We start from the raw sequence: 22,882 nt of genomic DNA, 5'->3' as shown, positions 1-22,882 counted from the left end.
ATCTCTTTCTTTATTTGCTTCTTCTTGGATTGATTATGAATGATCTTATACTCCATATGGGAGAACTTCTTCATGCTGACCATATTTTTATTTTAGTACATGCTTTCGAACATGTCATTGGTGAAAGATATCCTTTTATGCTTGATCATTTTTTAGAACTATTCCAGTGACTCAATAATATATATGATGACATGACTTAAACTTTGATGTATACATACCTCATCTTGATTCTTTCTTGATCATCTTGGCTTCATTTGATGGTTCTTCTTGATTGGTGTCGCCTTTCTTACTTCATTTTTTCTTGCCTGAATATCATCATTTCCTGAATCCCATGAATGGGACTCTGAATGAGACATCTCATCTTATTTATCAACCTTATTTTGAAGATTCTATTAGAGGATCTTAAAGACCCTTATCGTGTAAATGTTTCTTCTTTTTGATGATAGAGGCCTTCTAAGATTCTCAATCATGATAAATTATTGTTTCATTTTTTATGAGGTCTTATCATAGGTATGCTCCTTCTATATGAATATCTTGAGCTATATCTACACCATGACCCTATATTTTAGAAGATGCTACTTAACCATGCATTCTATCCTCTCTCTATAGGCTCCTATGCTACTCAAAACTTTGAAAGAAGAATTAAGTAAAGAGGTTGACTTAGTCATAGTAGAGATCTAGAGGATCTTCCTTCTTCTTCTTTCACTTCTTCAGTTATGTGAGCTTCTTCCATTTTTTCTATTGTTGTTTTTGTCTTTCTTAAGTTTGGGAAAATCCCTATTGTAGTGACCATATTCTTGGCATCCAAAGCATTGGACTTTGGACATATCTCTATTTCTTGTTCTTGATGGACCAAATTCGCCAAATTTTCCCTTTCTCTTGGCCATGGTAGCAAATTCTTGCTCATTTGATCCCACATCATCCTTTACATTGAGTATAGTTTCCTTTATCTTTCATAGAGACCATAGTTAACTTAGTGGGTTAGCTTCCTTCTTGGCATATATGACTGATGTGAAGTTGCCCCAATCCTCAGGTAGAGCATTGAGTACTACAATTCTCATTTCTCTATCAGACATGACTTCTCCTAGTTCTTGAAGTTTATCCCTCATCTGAGTGATCTTCATGAAGTAAGGAGATATTCATTCATTTTATATCTTCATTTTGTACAAATCATTTTGTAGAGATATCACATCTCCAGCTCTGCTTACTTAGAATAACTCTATTAGTTTATCATAGATTTTTTTTTATGTTTCAAATTTGGAGACATAAGGAATGAGATAGTCTTTGATGGATTCTATTAGAATCCTTTAATATATTGTCTCATACTTAGTGTACTTGCCTATGGAAGTAGTTTGTTCCTTAGCAGGGATAGTGATATTCCCTTTCATGAGGTCTAGAAGTTCATTCTCTTTGAGAAGTAAATTAGTCCTCTTCTTCCATGGAAGGAATTTAGTGGTCCCAACCAATTTGTTACTTTCCTTGCAAAAAGACATTGATGTATGTTCAGGTGGGGACATATATACTTACTTGATAGAGTTTGAGATGTAGTGGACATGCTTTCTTATTGAAGACTTGATGGCTTTCCTTCTTTGTTCTTTATTCTCTTCAAATTTCTTGCTTCAAATATACTTGCTTGATGATGAGATTTTCTTGGAGAGTGAGGCTTGACTTGTAGTGCTTTTTCTTTTGGAGATGATGTAATTTCGTGTAGACCCTTCTTTGGATGGATCTTCTTATAGGTGTCTTTATATGAAAGGATTATCTTCTTCCTTAGTAGTCTTCCTTGATGAATAGTAGATAGTAGACCTTTCATCTTCTTGATGAATTTGATACTTCTTGCCTTGATGATTCAACCTTGTAGATGTTATTTAGATGTCATTCCTTAAGTGTTCTTGAGATGCCCTTTCCTTGACGTGTCACCTTAGCTTTGATACCATGTTAAAGAATATAGGGCAATTAGGCATAGTATGATTCTTCTATACTTGATAACAATTTGTTAAGAACTTTTACAATTTATATTGTTAGCTTGACCTTCTTCTCTTATTATTATTGTTTGTGTGTTTACTTAATCAAACTTCTACAAAAATGCAAAAAACAAGAACAAAAGATATTGACTCTCTGCAAGGGTAAAACCTCTCTCTTAGAGAGGAAAACCCTTTCGTAAATTTATCTTATTGAAAATTTTTATTGATAAATGATAAACACTAAACCCTTGACAAGAATATCCTCCAAGCACAATTCAAGTCCTTCCTTCTTCTGACACTTTGTTTCTCGACACTTCGTCATCCTTCTTCTGGCACTTCGTTCCTCAACACTTCATCCTCCTTCCTTCGACAACTCGTGATAGACCTTCTTTATGTGATCTCTAGAATAAATACTTATATATGATACTTAGTGATATCCTTCACCTATGAAGACACCTTCCTTCTCTTTTTCAATGAACTTCTTCTTGATGTGTAGTTGCAGACTTGATGTTAAGGTACTCTAACCCTAGTTTCTTGAATGAGTGGGAGGCTTCCCTTATGTTTTGACCCTTTTCTTCTTCATTTGAGAGAGTCTCTTCTTCGTTGTAGTTGGAGTCCTTATAGGCCTAATTTCTAGCCCAAACAAAAAAGAACATGAAAGTATGATCTTCTTGCTGTTATAACTGCAAACTGCCCTCATTTTCTCTCACATGTGCTTATATTTCACTCTTAAATCAACTCTCTAGACTTTGGATTTCTCTTCTCCTTCTTTGTTGCACTAGAGTCTCCTTTTACTTCTACTTTCTTCACTTTTTCTCAGTGTTCCTTGCTCGCTTATTTCATTGGTAGATTTCTTTTCATTGTAGAAGTGGACAACCTCTCTATATAGCAGTATGTCCCTCCTTTAGGCTGACTTGAGGCTGACATGAGGATTGTAGGCTCACTTGATTTTTCTTCTTTGTTTTTTCTTCTATGGTGATGTCTTTTCATGTAGAGGACTTGTGACTTTGCTTGGACAGATCTTCGACTCTAGTACATAAGTATAGATGGTGTAACAAGCCCTTAACACTCTTCAACATTGTCTTTTGACTCATTGACTTACCTATAACACTTGGACATATGCTAGACTTATTTCAACGAGAAAGAAACTCATTGATAAATAAAAATAATATTTGTTTTATTTTATAAATACAAAGATCAAAATTACATTCATGAAGACTGAACTTAGTTACAGTTTCTTCAACAAGATTTACATGTTCAAACAAAAACCCTAATCAACAATAAACTTTTAATACACATATACAGGTAAACACAAACTTTAGGCATCCTCATTCCTCTTGATGCCACTTATATCAATATATTCATATGCAACTAGTCGGAAGATTTTCTTCCTTCATTTCTTCAAAAGAATAAAGACATTCTCAATACATTGTAGTAATTTCATTTATTTTCTAATTTCCTCTTCAACGTATCCTTCATGACCATCATAATATGGCCTCATTCTTAATTGGGGAGATGTACTATTTTCTTCTAACTATGCTCCTTCTTAATTTAAGAAGATAAACCACTTATTCTATAACATTGGAGAACCTATCATGGTTCATTCCTTCTTACAATATCATGTTTATCATCATAAATCCCTTTATCATGCTCGCGAATATTATCAAGTAAATTTTTCTTACGAACATCTCCAACATTTTGAAGACTATGCACCTGCACAACTTAAACAATAAGTACAACCAATACAAAATCATGAAGTTAACTATATCATAATCATGTCAATATAATGTGTTGGACACCTAATCCTCAATGGGTTAGTGTGGAAGCCGAATAGACAAAAGGAGTCTACGAGACCTTGGGATGTGGAACCCAACGATCACATAATGTACTATAAATGTATATCTCTTGTTAATAAAAATCGTACTCTGATGTTTTCTCCTCCACATTATTCTTTTTGCCCATGTGTGTTTAACATGGTATCAGAACGGGCGATTACTGGTCCTGCTCCAATGTGAGCCACTTGTTTTTTGATCCCTATATACATGTCAATTCTGCCTTTCTCCTAATCAGATTTGATCAGAATTGCCACCTTATAAAGTGTTTTACTGTGTGCATTAAAACCGCTCCTTGCTCAGACCTGCCATTTCTGCCCATTACCTGTAACGCTCCATTAATTCAGTGTCTGCTAGAAATCCGCTGGCTCTCCTAACTGACATCTCTGTCACTTTGTACGTTTTTGCTGCTAACCCTACTCCTGACTAACATATCTCTCTACTACCCCCTCCACAGTCATTGCTACAAATCTCTAACAGTTTCTGCGCCCTTTCCGCTCCATGGGTTGTTCATAATTGTCCTCTCTACCATAATCACTGTTGGCACGTTTTTCCTGTATAGGTGTAATGTTTCCTTACCCACTTTCGTATCTCAGTTTCTAGAAGAGGAGCATTGAATCTCTACATCTCTGTGCATGGAAACTCCTTGTCGGTTTCTCTGTGCATTGAGCTTTCAAGGTCATTGTGTTTATACCTTTCGTTCTACTTCTTCATATCCTCTGGCAAGACCTGAAGGAGGGGGAACTCAAAGAGAAATGCTATACCATAAACAGGGCAGACCAGCAAGCTTAGCGAAAGCCAAGTTACTTGGATTCTTCCAAATATCCTTTCAATGACATCTATCTAAGCTATAAGAGATCCACACAAAAAAAAAGAGAGAGAGGAGAGAATGAAAGCAGAGACTAGACCTGCTAGCTTTTCAAAGGCAGACATAGGGAGGTCCCATCGACTCCCACTCTGCATCATGTATTCTATTTGTATTTTATTAATTTAAAGCCTTGCTGAACCTTACAAAAAAAAAAGGATGACTGGATATTGGATCCTTGGTTCCGTTGATTTGAGAGGGACATGAATCCTGTGTCAGAATGTATTGCAAAATTCAAGTTTTACTTGTTGTCTTCTCTGAAGCTGCTCATCCAGAATGATTTATTAGTGTTTTATCATCAGAGGAGGAATAGTGTACAATTTTTGAATTTGTATGTTGATGGTGAAACCTCATCACACATCAGAGACATTCTTGTTCCCATCACTCCAGAATACATAGCCCAAGCCATAATTTTTCCACTGATAGGTAAAGAATGTCATCTACAAGAAAAGAGAAGAAGTACATGAAGACATAGATATCCTTTTACAGGTAGCTCAAGAAAAAGCTTCTTCTTCAAAGGTCAGAGCCACAGGTATATTAACAGGCCAGTCAGCAAATAGAAGTAGGAGGTCAAAAGGAAGAAGCAAGCATGAGGACATGCTTGAAGATCAGCAAGGGGGAGATGTTGGCCCTCAGTTTTGGTCTACTTTTGCTTAAGGAAACTTATTTAATCCTTATATTTTCCATCCATTTTCCATCACATCCATCTCATTTTGATGTATTTTATGCATATTCAAGTGTGTAATTTTAGTTTTGCAATTTCTAGAAGTTTTTATGAAAATTGAGTTTCAAGTGCAATTTTGGACGGAATCATAAATTCCCATAGTAGCTATGTGGATGACATGTTTGCAGGACACTTGGGCTCGAGTTGGATGTATGAATGGAAAGGTTGGCAACTAGGACTGAGCTACCTCCACTTGGTTCGGTTAGAACAAGCTTTATTAGACCCGGTCAAGGCTGGTCAAACATGACTAGTCACCAGAAAATACCTAGGAAATAGGGCAGTTTTGAGATTTTATGGGATTGACCGTATTTCTTGGGATGAATTGGATGAGTTCGACTTAGATAGGTGGATATGAGTAGATATGATTGTTAGAGATAATATACATCAGTTTGTTTCACAAAACCTCTATTTAAAGCCAAGACTTTGATGGCTTATTAATGTAATTTTTATGTAACTTTTGTATAATTTTATGCTAAGACACTTTGGAGTTTGAAGCTAATTTGAAGAACCTATTTCATTTCAATTTGTTGTTCATGCTTGGTTGATTTACTGAAGTTGTTGTAACTGAGATTTCCTCAAGTGTGCAAGGCAAGGGTGGAGGGACCCCACACCACCCCACACCAAGCTAAGTGCTCTTCTTAGTTCAATTTTCATAGTTTTCATAGATTAGTTCTTGTTTCCAATGTATTTAGATGTGTGATGATTGCTGAATGAATATTGGTTTAATTCTAATCTACAGATGAAGGGACACACAGGAATTTAAGTTAAATTCCCCTTCTATTTGATCTTGAACTAAAACTAAATTTCATTCTCCATTTCTGCATTTCTGGTTTGAAGCAACGGTGATTGTGATATAGTAGGATTGTGAAGAAGGACAATCTGGACCTTCTTAGTTAGGAGCCTCTTCTTTTACATCTTCTGCATCATAAACCATTGTTAATTAGTGATTTGGATTTATTTTCATGAAAGTAGTATTATAGGGAAGAACAGCCTGGTTCTCCTAAGTTAGGAGCCTCATCCCTCACATATTACATAAGTGAATTAGAAATTGTTAAAATAGGTTTATATTTGTAATAAGTACTTCTTTAAATCTTCAAACTTTATCTTCAAAACTTGATTATATCTGATGTCCATATACTGTGGATTTGCCTCCATGTTTTACAAACTCGGATTGATAATTAAATACTTGTGTTAATTTATGTTAATAAATTAGCCCAACAATCCTATTCTCTTTATAGAAGTAGGTCTTTCCCCTATTGAGAGCCTAGCTATGACTAGGCTTCTGTTGTACAAGCACAAACTCAATAACATAGGAGATCATAGACTTCCTAAGCTAGATTTAAATTCTAGGAAAAACCACCTAAGGCTTAAGCGGGGGTGGTATAAAGAGATGAAGGCCTGGTAAAACCTTTGGGAGATGAACGAGAATGATGCATTGCAAAACATTAATAACATTAAAAATATTGTTACTTCTAAGCTCAAAGAAAAAATGTGGTGTGAGAAAGATTTAACAGCTAAAAGAAAGTTAAGTTATTATAAGAAGGTCATCAACCCCACCCTAGAAGATCAAAAGTATCTCTCTGTTTTAATTAGCTCAAAGAAAAAAATTAATATAGCAAAGATTATAACGAACTCTCATGAGCTCCATAGTGAAATAGGTCGTTGGGTAGTTCCCAAAACACCATGGATGGAAAGGCTCTGCCGTCTCTATGAGAATAGGAACATCGAGGATGAAAACCACTTCCTCCTAGAGTGCCTTGAGTACAACCACGTTAGATCTCAGTTTCATAATCTTTGTCGCAATACTGACCTTCCTAGCTTTTTACGATGTCAAAATTATAGTGAGCTTGGAAGGCTTTGTCCAAGCTTTTTGAGCATAGGAATAAAATCTTAAATCAAACTAAATAATTTGTTTCATTAGATCCGATAGGCCAAAGTTTGGTCTCAATAGACATTAACCACCACCATCATCATCATCAATAATTAAAATTAAAATAAAATATTGATATAAAAATTTACCAATTAATATATTTTCACTTTTAAATATAAAGTAATATAAAATTATTTATAAATTTTAAATTATATATATATATTTTTAAAATATATAAATATAAAATAAATAATTTAATTCGAGAGAAATATGTAATAGTATTTTATCACAAATGATGTAGCTGTACATTAATAGTTAGTAAAATCTATATCCTGTCAAATCAAATTTTATAGTTTAAACTTTTTATTTCACTTTCCTTTTAGCTTTAGGTTTTTTAATTTTTCAATTTAGTTTGAGTTCAGCGGGAAGAAACTTGACGGAGCTTAGATTTTTATTAAATAATTTAATTCAAAAAAATAACTTATATCCTCAACCTTATCCATAGAATGTGAAAATTGATAAAAATAGATAGGAGAAAAATTCAGTTTTTTATTTTTTATTTTTTTTTTAAATTAGGTGGAGACGGGTTGTCAGCGAGGGGTCAGTAAGTTGGATGGAATAACAATTTGTTCATCAATAAGATGTTATTATGAGAATTTTGTTTCAGTAAAGTTTGAATATTTTTTTTTGAATATTTCAAATTTTCACAAGTGTATTCATTCTTAATCTTTTTTTTTAATAAAATTTGAACCTATACTATAATAAAAACAAAACCCAATACAAAAATAAGTGGGATAAAAAACAATTTGCTTATCAGTGAGATGTTATTATGAGAATTATGTCTCAATCAAGTTTGAATATTTTTTTGGATAGTTCAAATTCCCATAAATATTTTTATTTTCAATTCCTTTCTATAAAATTTGAACCTACATACAAAAATAAATTGGATGAAATAACAATTTGCTTATCAGTAAAATGATGTTATTATGAGAATTATATCTCAGTCAAGTTTGAATATATTTTTTTGGAGATAGTTCAAATTCTCATAAATATTTTTATTCTCAATTCGTTCCTATAAAATTTTAACCTATGACATAATAAAAACGAAACCCCATTCAAATCAATTAATCGATCTTTTCACACTGTAAAGTTGCCATTACATGCCAGGTAAACAATAAGTACCCTACACTCGGCTGTATGATGAAATTTAGATTTGACTAATGGGAGGACATCGGAACTGCCTCCCGTTAAATTCAAGCTGAAGTTACCATTACAACTGAGTGCAGTGTCGGTCTCTAAACAAGAAGTACCATACACTCAAGTGTATAATGAAATTTAGATTTTACGAATAGCAGGACATCGGAACTGCTTCCCGCTAAATTCCAACTTAAGTTAGCATTACAGCGGAGTGCAACGTACTTCTGGTTTACATTTTCTATAAAGTAACCATACGGACATTGTAAACCAGTAGTACACTGCACTCAGCTGTATGATGAAGTTTAGATTTTACCCATACGTAGAAATCGGAACTGCTTTCCGCCGAATTCCAGTCCATTCAAATATTTATACCAATACTCTATTTATACCAATACTCCCAACAGTGGAGGTTACATTGAGTTCCGATGATTACGGCCGCCTTAGACGCCTAGACGTCGATTTCCTGCAGCTGTCGTCTGTGACAGTCGGTCAAAAGATTCGGTCACGGGCGCCACGAATCAATCATGTCATAACTTTAGCACTGTAGCTACACAATTGGTAATTGCTGTATTCAAATGCCACTTGATCAGAAAAAGAAAACGTGAGCACACACCATTGGCGAATATACTGATAGCAGGCGTTTGTGAACGGTATTCCTTTCCCACAGGTTTCTCCGGCATTGTTGACCGAAATTATGCATATGCATGTGACTCTCAAAGGTTTAATACCGACATTGAATGACACACAGTTTTGAGGCACGTAGATCTCATGTGCATATGCCCTGTTACGCATTTTCTTTTGCATAATGGAAGTGCAAGTTGCTTTAAGGCGCACTATCAAGATTATCTAAAATCATTATTTTTTTTAAGTAAAAAATTGCTTTTAAATTAAGGTCAAAATTTCTATGATCGAAGGTGTTTGGAGTATTTTTTTTAAATTCTTTTTAGTTATGAGTTGGTTTTTTAAGATTTAATGGCCCAATATTCAAAAGTATCGAGCAGAAATGAAAACCAAAAAACAGTTAATTAACTACAAGTGAATATAAGTTTGGGAAGGTGCAATATTGTTGTCCCAGGTGGTTGCGATTGTGCAATATTGCCCTCCCTACCTGTTTTCGAAACACGCACATAGGTTGGGTTGTTTTTCGCAACGTTTGTAAAGGCATTGCTGGGTTGCTGTGGCAAGCATATATACTTAGTTTTCTTCAAAGGGATTTCCCCTCTGAAAAAAAAAAGTTTTTTTGAATAACAAAGATGACTCAACTTACATTACCTAATAATAGTCTAAATAGCTATCTCCAAAATTAATATAATTATCATGCTATTAATTTACCAATTAAATTATGATAAATAAAATCTAAAATTTAATTCTGATCCATACAAAACCTTATCTTTTTGAAAAACTATATAATCAAGTGAAACTTAGACATTTTGACCTAGCATCCAGAACCCCCAGAACACTAAGAGGAAGAATTTCTGATGGTGGTGAGTTCTGAAATGAGTAACTATGAGAATTAGTTCACCGTTGAGAACTGTAAAATCAAAGGAAAAGTTGAAACTGAGGAGCTTTAAGGAAAATGTTGTGGAAATTTTTTCTGTTTAATAAAATTCAAATTATTATTACATTTAGTTTACCCTTGGGAAGTTTAAAATAAATATAAAGTTGAAAATGATATTCTTGAGGAAAATATCGTGTAAATTGTTTCCATGTGATAAAATTCAAATTATTATTAGATTCATTCCACCATTGAGAAATCTAAAATCAATGAAAAGTTGAAACTGACTATTTTCAAGGAAAAGCTTTAAGGAAAATATTGTGGAAATTTTTTATGTTTAATAAAATTCAAATTATTATTACATTTAGTTTACGGAAGTTTAAAATAAATATAAAGTTGAAAATGATATTCTTGAGGAAAATATCGTGTAAATGGTTTCCATATGATAAAATTCTAATTATTATTAGATTCATTCCACCATTGAGAAATCTAAAATCAATGAAAATATCGTGTAAATCGTTTCCGTATGATAAAATTCTAATTATTATTAGATTCATTCCACCATTGAGAAATCTAAAATCAATGAAAAGTTGAAACGGACTATTTTCAAGGAAAATTTTGTGGAAGTATTTTATACTCGATAAAATTCAAGTAATCATTACATTTAGTATGCAATTAATTATTTTCAAGGAAAATATGTTGGAAATTAGTTGTTTGTTGACTTTGTGATTGGTGTTATGAGAATTATGAACTAGATAATAATCCATAGTTTCCATAATATTTTTTAGATCCGTCGTTTCCAATGTAAATCAAAATCATCTCCAAATAGATGGATAAGTGAAGAGCTGTAAACGAAAGGAAAGCATAATTATATATGATTTTGTGATTTGTTATGAGAATTATGAACTTATAATAATCCATAGTTTCCATGTCCATAGTTTTTTTTAAGATGAATCACTGGCTGGTTCGAAATGGGTCCACTAAAGTTTTTCTATGTTATTTTCGCGGAAGTTTCTTCTACAAATTGATATGGATCACAGAAGTCTCAATTCAATAATAGATTTAGCGTTTTCAATGTAAATCAAAATCATCTTTAAATAGATGGATGAGTGAAAAGTGGTAAAGGAAAAGAAAGTATATATATATATGTGAGGAGAAATTATTTTTCCTTTGATAATTATTATCACATTTACTCTGCCATGGAAAAGCCTAAAATTAATCAAGAGTTGAAACTGACTTCTTTTTCCTTGATAATGACTATCACATTTACTCTACCATGGAGAAGTCTAAAATTAATCATGAGTTGAAACTGACGACTTTTAAGGAAAATATCATGGAAGTTATTTCTGTTAGATAAAAATTCAAGTTATTATCAGTTAGTCCTCTATGGAGAAGTATAGAATAAATGAAAAGTTGACACTTATGGTTTTTAGGATTTTTAACTAAAATATAGTGAAAAATTCAAATTATTATCAGTTAGTCCTCTATGGAGAAGTATAGAATAAATGAAAAGTTGACACTGATGGTTTTTAGGATTTTTAACGAAAATATAGTGAAAAATGTTTCTGTTTTCATAAAATTCAAATTATTATCCCACTTTGTCCACTATTGAGAAAGTAGAAGATAAAATGAAAAAGTCGAATCTGAAGATTTTCGAGGAAAATACGGTGGAAATTGATTCACATGTAGAGATTGCAAGATTGCATAATCTGAATGTAGATGAGATTTTAGATGTTGAAGAATCTCCAATTTCAATAAGATTGGATTGATGATGACAAATATGAAGAATCTCCAATTTTAATAAGATTGGATTGAGGGGGAAATCGAAGAAAAATATTAATTAACCAGTTATCCTATACAAAAAGATTGAACTGTACGATAAAAGTATAATAAATTATAGTAATGCTATGCCAATAGTTTTCTAAAACTGCTATGTCCGTGGGTGACCCGCTGTTATCAGGATCTCATAAGTTGTATTAATGCCATGAACGTGGTTTCTATAAACCTGTGGGTTCGATTTAATGGAAGAAACAGTCAGAACTTTTGAAATTTTTCAAATGCAGTTGCGACTTTCAAGAAGTGGAATCAGAAGAATCCAAGCACTACCCAACTCCCTAGACGCATGGCCTCAAAGTTGGTAGTCACGGACGAGATTCAGGATCACATGGAAGTCCGACATCCGAGTTGTTCATTAAGCTATAAATAACTACATCTATTTTTTCCAGTGTGGGTGTCATGTGGAGAACTTGAAATTTTTCCACAATGACAAGGATGATAGATAGCACAATAATAATATATTTTGAATTAAGGGTATGGGTCCGTGACACAAATATATAATTCAGCTCCCCAATGCTAAACCCTACAACTCCACCCTTCTTCCTTTGTTGTTATTTCGGTTCTTTCTCTCTTTCCCTTCTGTGATAGATTTTGATCTTCTTGGTTATCAGAAAACTAGAAGAAGCAGAAGCAGCAGCTGATTCAATTCAAGATGGCAAAGGTGGTAGATTTTGTTTTTGTGTTTATGGTTGCTATAGCAACTAGTGTGTCCCCTGTGATGGGATGCGGCAGCTATAACTGTAATCCCTCAAATGGTCACAGTCCAAGAACTCCCAGTGGCCCAGGAGGAAGCAGCCCTGGTGGCAATGGAGGTGGCAGCTGCCCTATAGATGCACTGAAACTGGGAGCCTGCGTTGATTTGTTGGGGGGTTTGGTCCACGTAGGCCTTGGAGACCCTACTGTCAACCAGTGCTGCCCACTGATACAAGGCGTTTTGGAGCTGGAGGCAGCGCTGTGCTTCTGTACAACTATTCGCCTCAAGCTACTGAACCTCAATATCATCCTCCCGCTGGCTCTGGAGCTTTTTGTTCAGTGCGGCACTACTCCTCCCCCCGGGTTCAAATGCCCACCTCTCAATTAGTGAGACAGTTTATGCGCTGGTATCGCTCAGTCGAATATTTTATTCGTAAATAAATCCACTTCTTTAGGTTTTGTTGAATTAGGTCTGCTTTTAGAATCTCGACATTTGATTGTGGATGGCGGATGAAATACTGTATGACATCAATGAGCACCTGAATCTTGGCAGGATGTCTGCATATATTTTATTTTGTCTCGGTCATTCGAGGTTTTGTGCCTTTTTAAATCAAATAAGATTATTGAATTGTTTCGGTTTCCTAGAACAGATCTATTGCAGCTTAAAATATCAGCTTACAGTATTTACATGACAATATGTGCGCAGTTGCTGTATTAATTAAATATTGAATCAACCTCATATCTTCTTTGAACTCTTATTCTCCTAAGGTCGACTGCGCACAATGATTAAGGTTACATATTTAATAGATGTATATCTATTCGGTTGCCGAGAACGACTGGTATCAATTTAAACGTGTTCATCCAGATTATTTATTATTATTATGATTTTTAAGTTCGTCGTTAAGTTATATATCAAATTGTTCTATGAGATTGTCTGCTTCGTAGACAAGGATTCACTTTGCTTTTCATGTTTTTTTTTAAATATATCAAATTGATCTATAAAATTAAAATATTTTATAGCATAAAGATTAACCTATATGAAGACATGAGATGAGATTTTCTTATTTGTAGATAAAGATTCGCTTTTATCTTCTTTTGAAGTATACCAAATTAATTTATAAAATAAGTTTGTATGATAAAGATCAACTTTAGACAGACAGATTTTCTAAATAAATACAAATACAAGCTCTTGCAGATAAATGCATATTCGTTTTCATTAAACCACTTAAACTATACAATAATATCAATTACATTAAAGTTTCCCATTCACATCACTACATTTCGTAACATATGAAGTCATTTATTTTATTGTCTTCTATAAGTTCTAAGTTGCTTACTTTTATTTATAACATTTATTTAATATCTGTTTGTACATCAAATATCACTATTTAAGAGCATAGCCAGCGTCGTAATTAATTTAAGTTTTATATCTTCTAGTGTAATAATTTTACATTTAAATATTTATATTTATAGTTAATTTTAAGAGTTTTTAAAAATAAAATATAAATACTTTGATTTATGTAAATATATAATGCAGGTAATATTAATAAACTGACTTTAAAAATTAAAATATTTAAGAATAGAATTTAAAAATATTATTTATAATAATAAATATATAAAAAGGTAAAATATACTGTTATTAAATAATTTGAAGAAAATATTATGTTAATTTTTTAGAATTTTATGTTTAATAGGTATTAAGAGAAGCATTTTAATGTCATTATAGTTTTCTAACATAAAATTCAAGGCTGATAGTGTGATAAATATTTGAAAATTAGATTAAAGGTAAAAATAAGATGGATAATATAAGAGAAAATATTTTTCATATTCAACTCTCTTACTCTAGTAAAGGTGACAAACTTTCATTTCATTGTGTTTTGGGAATTGACGAGTGCACACTTTCACTATGAAGCTCATAAGAACTTGTTCTTATTTGAGAAATATTCATTTTCTTCTTAACATTAGTCAAGATAGAGAGATACTTTTGGTTTTCAAGGTTGGGGTTGATCACCTCATAAAATTTTAGTTTCAATTTTTCCTCTAAATCTTTATAAGCCCACAATTTCTTTTAAATATTGAAGTAATAATATTTTTAATGTTATCCTTATTATACAAAATAATCTCCTTCTTTATCCCATAATGGTCAAGCCATGATCGGGTATCCTTATGTCATTCCCGCTTAAGTCAAAGGTGGGGCTTTTGGCTAGAGTTAGAAGAAATTTTAGAAAATAATTTTGGCTTCGATGTTGTTTAATTTCTTCTTATACGTAAGATACCCAGTCATATCCATGCTTTCAATGGATGAAATATTTGCTTCAATATGGGGATATAATAGGGAGTATTTCCATTAATCTCAAGATTGTAGATTATAGATTGCTTTGGATCTATTCTATATTCCTACATGACTATATGGAGATGCTGCGACCCCAAACCTCACATCCACATAAAATAACATGAATGATGGAAAATAGGAGTTTCTTTTTATCACATCTCCAAAAATTTGTTGACTTACAAATGTTTTCAATCTCATAGTAAGATTTCCGTCCTAGATTCATCCTTTTCTAAATGCTATAATTCCAATTGAGCTTGTGATGGATGTTGATTCCAACATATTTGTATGAAATAAATTCCTCCAAGTAGTTGTTATCATATATGAAAGTAGCATATATGGTCTTTTTGGATTTAATTATCATGGATTTAGGTTTGTTAGTATTAACTGTCATACCCATCTTTGAGAAAAATATTGGAGGATTATTAGTTCCTTTCCAAGATTGTAATAATTCATTTCTAAGAGAACAATATCGTCAACATAAAGGAGAAGAGTTTGTCTATACTAGTGAATGTGGGACTAGCACAATTTGTATCCTCCAAACACTTCTTTAGGTTATCAATGTATATGTGAAAAAGGGTATGGGATAAGGGACACACTTGCTTCACTTCAATATTGCATTTAATTTCTTTCAAACCCGCAATGGCCTTAAAGTTGGAAGTAACATTCTTGTATAGCTTTCTCATAACAACCCTCAAATCAAGAGGAACCATTATCTCTTTCATCCTCTTCCATATATTTGTCTCACAAATGGTGTCAAAAGTTATTCTAAAGTCATTGAAACAACAAAAGAGATCAGTTTTATCGTTTGGACATTCCTCTGTAATGATCCTAAGTGTAACAGGGTGGCACACAGTTGAATAATATCTCTTAAACCTAGCCTAGCCTTGATCTATTTTACCATGGATTTGTATCCATATGCTAATCTTATTTCCAAAAATAATTCTATATAACCTAGCTAAAGTGTGGTTTGTCATAATGGTCATATAATTAGAGGATATGATTTTATTTCCACTATCAAAGATAGAAATAATGAGGCTCCATCTCAAAGCTTATGGAAGCCTTGCTTGACTATCAAATAGAAGAGCTTTCATATGTGATGGATGAGGATTACCCCTCCTATTTTAAGAAAAATAGCTTGGTAACCTTCAATATCCTTAACTTTATCATTAGTGGGCCACTTAAACTGAAACTCAATGTTTTCCAAAGAAAATATATCATCCTATAATTGGAATTAGAAATGGTGTTCAAGACAATGGGAGATTGATAAAGGCTTTTAAGGGAGGCATGATTCTTTAATGGAATCATATTATTTTATTTTGTTTATGAATTATATTTTTTTTTCCAAAAGTTTTTAAGATAATATTTAAATAGGTGGATTATTTGTTTTGGATTTCTATCTAATACCACCTTTTCTTCCTTTGTATATATTTATCTTGTCATCATTAATTTTTTTTTAATATTATCCCTAATTAGTTTTTTAGAAATTTTACAATCCTTATCATACCAAGAGTTTGTAGTTTTATTATTCTTTTTACATGAAACATTGATAAACAACTTTCTAATGGAAGTAGAGGGGGTTGTAGTGAAATTATGATATAGGTTTTCAATGTTATCCTTATAAGTTAAGAAGTATAAATCGCTATTTAAATATTTTAAGAAGATATCCATTTAACTTTTCTTAAAAAGTGGGTGCCTTTAATTATCACAATTCTCTTGGATGTGGGTTTTGTGAATGGAATAAAGGTTAAATTTCTATGATTAGAGTCACACCCATGGTCATATAAAACATCCAACATTTACAATTTGGCTGGAAATTGGGATAGAAGATATCACATAATCCACATTGACACTACTACCAAGCCCACAAATACAAGTCAACTAGTTGGAATTTGGTGACTTGATTACAACATTACAAATTATATGGTCTTAAAGACTTCAAAATTTGAATAACTCAATACCAATAAATTCTTAGTGAGGTCTTAAGAGCTTATTTAGTATTTAGTAGCAAAAACAAGGTCCTCATCTAAAAAAAAGAGGATTAGGGTTGGAATAATTGCTTCAAATAATAGCTTCTTCGGTTGTGGTTTTAGAAATAAAGTTTCCTAAAATTGGATATTACCTTTAGTCCGCAGACTCTAAATATATTGTTCCACGACATTATGAGGGAATTTTTTTATCTCATTTATTTTTATTTAATTTGCAAGTAGGTTTACATTATTATGTTTTTTCTGAAAGTATTTTGAATGCATTTTAAATTCAATTGGTCTCTTTCTAGTTTCAAGCAACTGTATTTGTGTGATTTATGATTACATAGGATTATTGGTTTGAAGATTTTGTTAGTCTTACTTATTAATGAATTGCAACAACCCACCCTACATTTATCCACTTTTACCTACTCATCATGACAAACATGAGCTGAAAGTTAAAATGCATGACCCAACTTCCAATATTCAGTTATGGAAATGGGGTCCACTTACCAAAAAAGTATTGTAAAACACTGAGTTGTGCATGATCACACTACGATGTTGGAAATACTGAGGGGGGGGGTGAATCAGTATTTCTTTTCAATTATCATTTTTACTAGCTAAAAACATCTATATTTGGAACACAGAAATAGATAACAGGAATATATGCTTTTATTAATATGATCTCTGCAATAAATCAAGTATTCTATATATATATGGTTTCAATCAGTTGCCAAGCATGAACTTGGACTCTTTCTGAGGCTCCAAACTCCAGAACATTAACTCTATCTTGTTGAGGCACCAACCTTGAATTTAAGAGCACCAACTCCAAGGACACCAATCCTTTTAGTTTTGACCTCAAGGGCTCCAACCCTCTGATGTAAATTGTCTGGATCTATTTGGTTGTAATTCTCTGCTCCCAACCCTTTTGGACCTATGACTTACTTCTGTCCTCCTGTTCCTTCGACTTCTGCCAGAACTTCGGCTTCCTTTTTTCCTTATAGTTCGCCAACAACCACCACTTTTTTTCTCTATTATATAAACCTGATATGCTAACCTTTGGCTTCCTCCTTGCTCGCTCGAGCTTCGGCTTCCTCAATGCTCGCTCAACCTTAAGCTTCCTCAATGCTCGCTCGACCTTTTGGGTTCCCTCCTCCGGTTGCTTTAGCTTCCTCTACGCTCACTCGTTCATCTACGCTCGCTTGATTCTTCAGCTTCCCAGTCCATGGCTTCCTCTTCCAACACAAAGGATGCAATATAACATTAGGGCGTGTTATAATAGTGGTCCTTGTTCCACATTGTCGATTTCTTTTGTATTAGATCCGACGATCAACACTCAGTCTGATCAACACAATCCATCGGAAGCTTGCTGCATCATAGATATCTTCTCTCCAGATCTAATGGTCCTGACATAACCCAATCAACCCAAAACCGTTTGTTGATCTTTTTCCATCGATCATCCCGCATTAGATCCAACGACCTACATGCATTTCGGGTGAGCCACTTTTAAGGGAAATAACCACTTGAAAAAGGTGGTTTTCTCTCTCCATCTGAGTGCTACATGTCACCGATTTAATGGAACTTGGCGCTCTCCTCTAAATACCACTTACCATTTTTCATCTGCCCAAAATCCCACTTATAGCATTAAATCCTCCCTTCATCTTGGTTAACGCCCCAAATTGATTTTCTTTCGATGACCATAGATCTTCCACCATCGACGACTCCATGGCTCTCCTCTGGATTCCTTTTCCACTAGAACAAAAAACTCATCTCCGTCGTTCATCTCTTAATGCCATCCAATACAACTCCACAGCTGAAAATTTCCAATATTGTCTGCTCTGATATGTTCCTCTTTGCCTCCAATGACCTATTCCTCTTATGCTTTCGATTCATGATGGATTCTGATAACCTGTTTCTGATGAAATATTCTGATATGCTTCTCTTGATAGCTCCTGTGACTTCTAATATTCTCTGCTCTAATATTCTGCAATTCACCTCTGTTGCGTTCCTCTTCTGATGGCTTCCTTGATGGCTTTAATCCTTGGCTTCTTGCTCCTATTTCTTCATGGATCTGCTCTGCTTGGCTTCACATCATTGTTTACTCATCCATAATATTTCCATATTGACATCAATGACAATCTAGGTCAATAATCTCCCCCTTTGTCATTGATGGCAATATTCTTCTTCTCTCCCACTTTGACATTAGTGGCAAAGGAGTGCACAAGGACTCTCCCTGTCGAACTTATCCCCTATCCTACAACATCTTTATTATTCAACTTAAGTGATGCTAAAGAGATAACTCCCATATTTTGACGAAGATATTTAAATCCTTCTCGAGGAAGAGGTTTTGTGAAAATATCAGCTATCTACTCCTTAGTATTGATATATTCCAAGATGATGTTTTGTTCAACTATTTGTTCATGAAGGAAATGATACTTGATTGGTATATGTTTGGTCTTTGAGTGCATCACTGGATTTTTGCTGAGGCTGATCACACTTGTGTTACCACAATAGATGATAATTGGCTGATTTGTACCTATGTTGACATCTTTTAGAGCTTCCTTCATCCATAGTATTTGAGTACAACAATCTGTGGCAACTATATACTCAACTTCAGCTGTAGATAGTGATATGGATGTCTGTTTTTTGCTGAGGCAAGATACTAAACAGTCTCCCAGGAAGAATGTATTTCCACTAGTACTTGTCCAATCATTGGTACTTCCGGCCCAATCAGCATCAGTGTATGCAGTCAAACTAAGAGTTGAGCTCTTAGGGTACCAGAGACCGAAATCAGGAGTTCCTTTCAGGTATCTGAGAATTCTTTTTACAACCAACAAATGAGATTGCTTAGGAGCTGATTAAAATCTTCCCACCATTCCTACTGCTTGCATAATGTCGGGAATCGTAACAGTTAAGTACAAAAGGGCTCCAATTATTGACCTGTAATGAGTTTCATCTATCGGAGGGGAGTCATCATTTTTGCTCAATTTTGCAACTTGTGGTCATAGGTGTGCTCATGGGTGCAGAGTCTTCCATTCCGTATCTTTTAAGCATGTCTTTAAGATATTTGGCTTGAGATATAAACATGCCTGTCATGGTTTGAGATACTTGTAGTTCAAGGAAGTGAGACAACTCTCCTATCATTGACATCTTGAACTATTTTGACATGTTTTGAGAAAACTCATGGCTCATCTCATCATTCTTACTAGAAAAAATCAAATCATCAACATAAAAAAGTGTGACTAGTAACTTATCCTCATTTGCCTTTATGTAGATATTACATCCTGCCAGCCCCTCCTTGAAGCCTTGTTGTTGTAGATAGTGATCTAATCTTGCGTACCAAGCTCTAGGAGCTTGTTTCAACCCATAAATGCCTTTTTCAACTTACAAACAAAGTCGTTTCCTTCTGCTATATTAAACCCTTCTGGTTGCTCCATGTATACTTCTTCCTTGAGTTCCCCATTCAAAAATGTTGATTTTACGTCCATTTGATAGATTTTGAATCCTTTTGAGCAACTAAATTCCAAGAACATCCTGATAGCTTCCACACAAGCTACCGGTGCAAATGTTTCTTCAAAGTCAATTCCGTCAATTGTGAGTAGCCTTTACAAACAAGCCTTGCCTTGTTTTTGATGATTTTTCCATCTTTATTCATTTTGTTTTTAAACACCCATTGGTTCCAATTATGTTTGTGTCCTTTGGATGAGGTACCAGATCCCATGTCTCATTCTTCTCCATTTTAGACATTTCTTCTTCCATGGCTTTTACCCAATGAGGATCCTTACTTTCTTGAGTAAATGTTTCTGGTTCTATCATGGATAGAAGAGCAATATCATTTTTCTTTGGTGTGTTTGTCATTATTCTTCGGGTTTGCATCCCCTCATCTATATTTCCAATAATATTCTCTTCTGGGTGATATTTTTGGAGAAGTTTCATCTTTGAACGAGTTTGATATGGTTCTTTTTCCTTGGGAATTTCTTGATTTTTTTCTTCTTCTTCTTCAATGAGAGGATCAACTTCATCTTCTTCAATTTCTTTCTCTAGAAGGTCTTCATCATTATTCACATCAATGATTTCCACTATTTTCCATAGTTGATTATTGTAGCACTTGTAGGCTTTGCTCTGTGTAGAAAGCCAAGGAAGATCCCTTTGTCAACCTGAGAATCAAACTTTCCTGGTGAGCCATCATTGATTTTTATGAAACAATTGCTTCCAAAAAAATTAGAGTATTTTACTGAAGCAGGTCTTCCTTTCCATAATTCATAAGGATTATTTTCATTATTTGGTCTTAATTGAGTTCGATTCAAGGTATAGAAAGCTGTCCCAAATACTTCTCTTTAGAATTTTTCCTACAAATTAGCGGCTATTAACATTGTTCTTGCCATTTCTTGAACTGTTTGGTTTCTTCTTTCAACTACCCCATTTTGCTTGGGTGTTCTGGCAGTAGAAAGTTCTCTTTTAATTCCGTGTATTTTACAGAATTCATTAAATTCTTTTGATGTGAATTCTCCCCCTCTATCTGTTTTGAGGCACTTAATATTTGGGTCCTTTTCATTTTTTACAAGAGCTTTAAGATTCTCAAAACACTAAAATGCTTCGGATTTATATTTTATAAAATATATCCACATCATTCTAGTATATCCATCAACAAATAAAGCAAAGTACCTTTCTCCTTGGAGTGTCGAAGTTCTAGTTGGTCAACATAAATCAGCATGGATGATCTCCAAAGGCTTTGATGTAGAAAACTCCTTGGTCTTGTGGCTGGTTCTGGTTTTCTTTCCATGTTGACATGGACCACATATTCCTTAATTTGGTTTGAATAACTTTGGAATGTCGTGTACTGCTTTAATCTTACTGATATTGATCAAGTTATCGAAGTTTGTATGTCCAAGTCACTTGTGACACAACCAACTTTCATCTGTTTGAGTTAAGTAGCATTTATCTTCTTGAATTTTGTTCAGAATGTAGATGTTGTCTAGTGTTGTAACCCCTTTCACCACAAGTTCCCCTGAGTAAGAGTTCCTTATTTCACAGCCTTCGGTGATAAAGACAACATTATGTCCTTGATCACAGATTTGGCTAACATTCAGGAGGTTGTGTTTGAGCCCATTTACTAGCAAAGAATTTTGAGCTTTTCCTTTTCCATTAATAAGAGCCATAATTCCTTTTCCAGCAATTTTGGTAGATGCACTTCCAAAGGATACATTTCCTTCCTTTTTGTTCAATGATACAAATTTCCTTTTCATCCATTTTCATGTGTTTGGACCACCCACTATCCACAAACTAATGATTTTCATTATTTTGAGCGCCTAGAGCTAGGCCACATTTATCTGCGTTGGGATTATCACTTCTTGCTTTTCCTCTTTTGAGTGGGCAATTTTTTTCATTGTGTCCATTATTATTACATAATGAGAAAATCATATCAAATTTGTCCAAGGGATCAAAAGAATTGTAGGTCTTGATTTGTCCTTGCCCTTTGGGGCCATATAGTTTGTTTCTTTGATCCTTCAGTTTTGGTGTGCCAATCTTACGAGCCATGCAATGTCTAGCTTGATGACCAAAATTTTTACAATCAAAATAATGCTAGAAAAGATAGTTTTGTACCTGTTGTAATAGCCATGATTTGAATCAACATTCTTCCTTGGAGTTACTCCCACTTCATCTTTGGATTTGAGATGGGCCTTTGATGAAATACTTTTTTGTATAATTTTTTGTAACATCCATGATTTGAATCAACATTCTTCCTTGGAGTTACCCTCTCTTCATTCTTTGGATCTGGCATTAGCCTTTGATGAAATAATCTTTCTTCTTTTGGGTTGTTGGAAAGTACATTGGCATAGATTTTCGCATTATTCTTAGTACTTGATTATTCTCCTTTAAAACCTATTCCAGATTTGTCATGTTGAGGTTTTTCATTCTTTAGGATAGTTTCAAGTATTTGAGAGCTTTTTGAACCCTTTTTATCTTGCTCCAATTCCTTACTCAGAGATACTATTTCGGCTTCACGTTCTTCACAAGCTTCTTCTTTTTCTTTTAGCTTATTTTTCAACAGATCTTCCCTTCTTTTTGTTTCCTTGTTTTCTACCTTGAGAGAAGTGATTTTATTCTAT

General features: G+C 33.8%; 1 protein-coding gene across 1 annotated transcript; it reads left to right on the top strand.

Moving 5' to 3' along the window:
* Positions 1–12,188: 12,188 nt before the first annotated feature.
* On the top strand, positions 12,189–13,125 carry LOC149196846 (36.4 kDa proline-rich protein-like). The gene has a single exon (XM_089403799.1). The coding sequence runs from the start codon at positions 12,436–12,438 to the stop codon at positions 12,862–12,864; it is 429 nt and encodes a 142-aa protein (XP_089259925.1). The 5' UTR covers positions 12,189–12,435; the 3' UTR covers positions 12,865–13,125.
* Positions 13,126–22,882: the final 9,757 nt, after the last annotated feature.

This window comes from Pinus tabuliformis, chromosome 2_2 (assembly GCF_031772625.1).
Source record: "Pinus tabuliformis cultivar Carrire ecotype Pingquan chromosome 2_2, CPIR1, whole genome shotgun sequence".
Lineage (NCBI taxonomy): Eukaryota > Viridiplantae > Streptophyta > Pinopsida > Pinales > Pinaceae > Pinus > Pinus tabuliformis.
Note: the sequence above shows the minus strand (reverse complement) of the source record. Positions and strands in the feature narration are given on the sequence as shown.

Bases quoted from the DNA above. Each gene is read 5' to 3' on its own strand.
- LOC149196846 (XM_089403799.1), top strand. From the start codon at position 12,436: ATGGCAAAGGTGGTAGATTTTGTTTTTGTGTTTATGGTTGCTATAGCA.